Source organism: Arachis hypogaea, chromosome 10 (genome assembly GCF_003086295.3).
Source record: "Arachis hypogaea cultivar Tifrunner chromosome 10, arahy.Tifrunner.gnm2.J5K5, whole genome shotgun sequence".
NCBI classification, from domain to species: Eukaryota; Viridiplantae; Streptophyta; class Magnoliopsida; order Fabales; family Fabaceae; genus Arachis; species Arachis hypogaea.
In genome coordinates, this window is record NC_092045.1 from 29819794 (window position 1) to 29824855 (window position 5062).

Here is a 5062-nt window from a genome sequence, read left to right on the forward strand (position 1 = left end):
TTCAATAATTTTCAACCTTTGGTTAAGAACGTAGAATTTGGCATTACTTAAAGCATGAAATATTTTATTATATTTTCATATTTATTTATTTTTTGCTACATCATACATGACCACACCCCTGCATAATTTATTGTTTGTCTATTGTCCTTGATAAGGACATGAATGATATAGACAAAAGTCACTGGATAAATATGGAGAAACAATGAAAATGAACCAACAATCAATGTATATAAATTTTAGATGAGTTGCTCGTAGATTTTGAATATGTAATTTTTCAATTTTTAGATGTGTGTAATTTTGTTTGTTAATTTTTTTTGGACGTGTTGGTTGATTATTTGTTGATTTTATTGTTCTCATAACAGGATCGATGCCGAAAATGTAATTATTGAAAAAAGAAAAAAAAACACGCATTTATGGACGCACGCACACAACTAATTGGGATTATCATCCCTGCTTATCTTTAATAAAAAGATACAGAAATATTAAATATTTAATAAATTTTAAATATTTTATTTTTCATTTTAAATATTTTATTTTTTATTTTTAAAAATAAATTAAACAATTTAAACACTATAATAAAAAGTATCATAAAATTTATTATATTTAATATAAAAAAATTAATTAAAAATAATCATAATTTATTTTATTTAATATTCATAAATTATTATTATAATTAATAAATATTAAATAAGACAAATTTTTGATTTTTTTTATTCGCTGGCATTATCGAAAAAGATATTTGTGGTTTGAGGGGGAAAATAATTAAATAAATGAATGATTACACAGAAGATTTGAATAAGGCAGCCAAAATGGGTAGGGTTGGGGGATGACTCATACTGACATTATTTTTGGCAAATTTGTTTTTATTCCATCTAAGGCTTCTTTGAGTCTTTGAAGTAAGCAACCTGATTACCTCTTCCTAATTTTTCCCAATAAATCGTCCTGGTTCATGTTGTAGAGAAAAGATAGCATCAACTATATATAAAAGCCCCTAGGCTACATGAATATTCATCACCAATCCTTTCATTTAAAAAGGTAATAACAGTGAAAGAAAACATTTCAACCAATCATGGGTGACTTGGGAGAGTTTGATTCATCATTCATTCAGGCCTTAGAACACAGGCCGAAACCCAATGCTACTGAAGCACAAGGGATACCCTTGATTGATCTCTCACCCATTAGTTGCCATGAAGATGTTGAAACAAACTCAGAAACTGACCCTGCTTCCATTGAGGAGCTTGTCAAACAGGTTGGAAGTGCCTGCAAGAAGTGGGGTTTCTTCCAGGTGATCAATCATGGGGTGCCTCTTGATAGGCGCCAGAGGATCGAAGCGGTGGCGAGGGAGTTCTTTGCGCAGAGTTTGGAGGAGAAGAGGAGGGTGAAGAGGGATGAGGTGAAGATAATGGGATACTATGATAGAGAACACACAAAGAATGTTAGGGATTGGAAGGAAGTGTTTGATTTTGGTGTTGAGGATCCAACTTTGGTTGCAGCCTCAACTGATCCTGATGATGATAGTGTTGCTTATTGGACTAATCAGTGGCCTGAATACCCACCCAAGTTCAGGTAAATTATGTTTCAAGCTGTAGTAACAGTGAGTTCTATACAGTAGCTAGTTTATAAGTTAGTGCTACTTATAGCAAATAAAGCTCAAAATTATAGTTACATCTTTTGTGATTTGTTAAAATTCAAATTGACTCCTCTTTATTTCTAAGATATATGTTGACCACTCCTGAGATTTTGGTAATAATACACTTTAGTATCTTTATGTTTTGTAAAATTACTAAAATATAACGAACATCACTAAATCCGGAAAAACGAATAGGGTTGTTCTGTGTATGATTGTCATTCCAATATATGGCCATGACACAATGACGTTTTTAAAGCTATGTTGGGTTGTGTCAGGCAGCCAATATAAAACAAGGTCGCATCTCAAAACATGGACATGACGCAATAACGTCTTGATCCATACAGCCGATTCCATTTAATGGGAAAAGGCTTTCTTAAATAAGTAAGTATAACAAACATTACTAGAGTGATTTAGAAGAGGTTAGTACCACAGAAAAATAGAAAGTAGACATGATAAATTTCACCATACCTAAGGCAGTGTTGGTAAATAGGAGCAAAATTAAGATACATCAAAGTAGAGACAAGAAAATTATTGTGCTTTTTGGTAGATAAATACATTTTGTTTATTTATAATTTCCAAATAAATTTATATCTTTTAATATTTTTATATTTCTGTTCTGAGGTTGTTACCAATTAGGACTTTAGAAAGATCAATGATTTTTTTCTAGAAGGTCGTAAATTTGATATAACTGAAAATATTTGTTCATAATAATCTGTTTTATCTTTTCAATCTTTTTGGCTACTGCCTTGCTCATTTTGTAGGGAAACTTGCGAAGAATACACTAGGGATGTTGGCAAGTTGATAATGAAGTTGATGGAGCTTATAGCACTAAGCCTAGGCTTGAAAGCAAAGAGGTTCCATGAATATTTCAAAGATCAAACAAGTACCATTCGACTCAACTACTACCCACCATGCCCTTCCCCTGAACTCGCTCTTGGGGTTGGACGCCACAGGGACAATGGAGTCTTAACAGTGCTAGCTCAAGATGAAGTTGGAGGTCTTCAAGTTAAGCGACGAACAGATGGAGAGTGGATCGGAGTGAAGCCCACACCAGGTGCCTTTATCATCAATGTTGGTGACATAATGCAGGTAACACACTCATGTGAAGTATCTGATATGCAAGTTCTCTTCTTAAGAATGAAGGAAATTAGTGATTATTGAAGAATGATTATGACATGGTAATTATGGTAGGGTATATGCTATTGTCAACTTTTGATGCAGGTAGTTAAAATCTAGATTTTACTTCAAACGTTGAAATAACTAAGTGTAAAACATGGAACAGTAACGTACATAATTTGAATCATAAAATCGCCTGTTCTGATAGAAATTGTTAGAATTCATTGAGTTATTCAAAATCGTAATATCACAAGGTTTTGAATTTTGTTGAAGGTGTGGACCAATGAGGCTTACAGAAGTGCAGAGCACAGAGTGGTAGTGAATTCTGTGAAGGAGAGGCTTTCAATTCCATTCTTCCTCAACCCAGCTCACTACACTGAGGTGAAGCCACTTGAGGAGCTCATAGATGAGGAACACCCTCCCAAGTATAGGCCATATGTTTGGGGCAAGTTTCAAGTTATTAGAAAGCGGAGTAACTTCATCAAACTCAACGTTGATAACATCCAAATTGATGATTTCAGGATAGCACCTTAATAAGGCTGGTTAATTGGAAATTTGGAATATAATTGGGAGTCCATACAAGTTACTACTATTATCCTATTAATAAAGGGTGATTATTTATGGAAATGGATTCTCTCAATTTTATTTTTAATAATTGAGAAAATAAAGTATAATTTTAATTTTTTAATATTTTTTATTTTATTTATAAAATTAATAATAAAAAATTATATTTTATTCCTTTAATTATTAAAAAAGATTAAAAGAATTCATTCCTGATTAATCATCATGTTTCTGAATTTTAAAATGGGATTTGATTTTTTCTTTTTGGTATAAGATGTCTCATGTTTTATAGGTTTATTCTCTCTGCTCTTGATGAACACGACACTACCACTCAATTTACTAATAAATCTTTTGGCTTTTCTCGTAGCTTCAGGTATATATATTATTAGATATAAATTTATTTGGGTATATCCTTCTAATAGTTTATTTTCATTTTCGGAAAAACAATTGATGACATATTTATTATATATGTTGGAGAATAAATAAATAATTAAATATAGAAGATATAATAAATATAAAATAAAAAAGTATAAATAGAAAACTCTAGTATTGATATTTACTAATATAATTATTTTACTAAAATAATAAAAGTAACTTATATATTTACTGGAATTAACCACAAAAAATACTCCCAAATTAACACTCGAATTTTATTATTGACAAAAATGTCTTCAAATAATTTAAAAACACAACAACAATGTCTAACAGTAAATATATATTTTCAAACAATACATTAGAGATTGAATTTTGATGCAATTTTTTATAAGCATAATTATAAAAATAAGATATTATTATACATAAAAATTAATAATTTTTCGTTAAGTATATATTTTTTAATAATTATTTTTGTTAACAACCAATAATACTTTTAAAAAATCAAAAAACAATATATACTTAACAAAAAATTAACAAATTTTAAGAATAATAATATCTTATTTTTTTAATTATGCTTGCAAAAAATTACATGAAAATTCAAAGTTTAATATACTTTTTGAGAAATATATATTTAATGTTAGTTTTTTTTAAGATTATGTAACATTAAATATGTATTTCTTAAAAAAAAACATTAGAGATTGAATTTTGATATAATCTTTTGTAAGAATAATTAAAAAAATGAGATGTTATTATCCTTAAAATTTGGTAATTTATTGTTGAGTATATATTGTTTTTGTAATTTTTTTAATTAATAATACTTTTAAGAAAATATATACTTTAAAAAAATAACCAAATTTTAAGAATAATAATATCTCTTTTTTTTAATTATACTTATAAAAAATCACATCAAAATTCAATCTCTATGACATTTTTTGAAAATATATATTTACTGTTGGATATTGTTGTATTTTTAAATTATTTAAAGACATTTTTATTGATAGTAAAATTTGGGTACATTTTTGTCCGCGTTTGAATAATTTAGGGGTGTTTTTGGTAGTTAACCCATATTTACTAGTATTATATATATTGCAACTTAAGAACTCAAAGAGAAATAGAAATAAAAGAGAATTTTATGTGTTATTATAGTGTGTATTGTTTCTCATATTGCTTCTCTATTTATAGGCGTGTGAAGTTTATATTTTTAACTTCATTAACTTTGGTCTGCCTTGAGAAGCTGAGTCCTTTAGTATTGAAAATAAAATCAGCCGCCTATATTAATGGGCATCCATTTTGATCTTATTATAACACTCTCCCTTAAATGTCCATTTAGGATTATGCCTCGTTAAAATTTTACTAAAGAAAAACACAATGGGAGAAAAC

At 28.7% G+C, this 5062-nt stretch overlaps 1 protein-coding gene across 1 annotated transcript; it reads left to right on the forward strand.

Moving 5' to 3' along the window:
• The first annotated feature begins 793 nt into the window (after positions 1-793).
• Positions 794-3673, forward strand: LOC112715486 (protein LATERAL BRANCHING OXIDOREDUCTASE 1). Its single transcript, XM_025767261.3, has 3 exons — positions 794-1566; positions 2392-2719; positions 3020-3673. The coding sequence occupies exons 1-3, from the start codon at positions 1070-1072 to the stop codon at positions 3278-3280; spliced, it is 1086 nt and encodes a 361-aa protein (XP_025623046.1). The 5' UTR covers positions 794-1069; the 3' UTR covers positions 3281-3673.
• The last annotated feature ends 1389 nt before the right edge of the window (positions 3674-5062 follow it).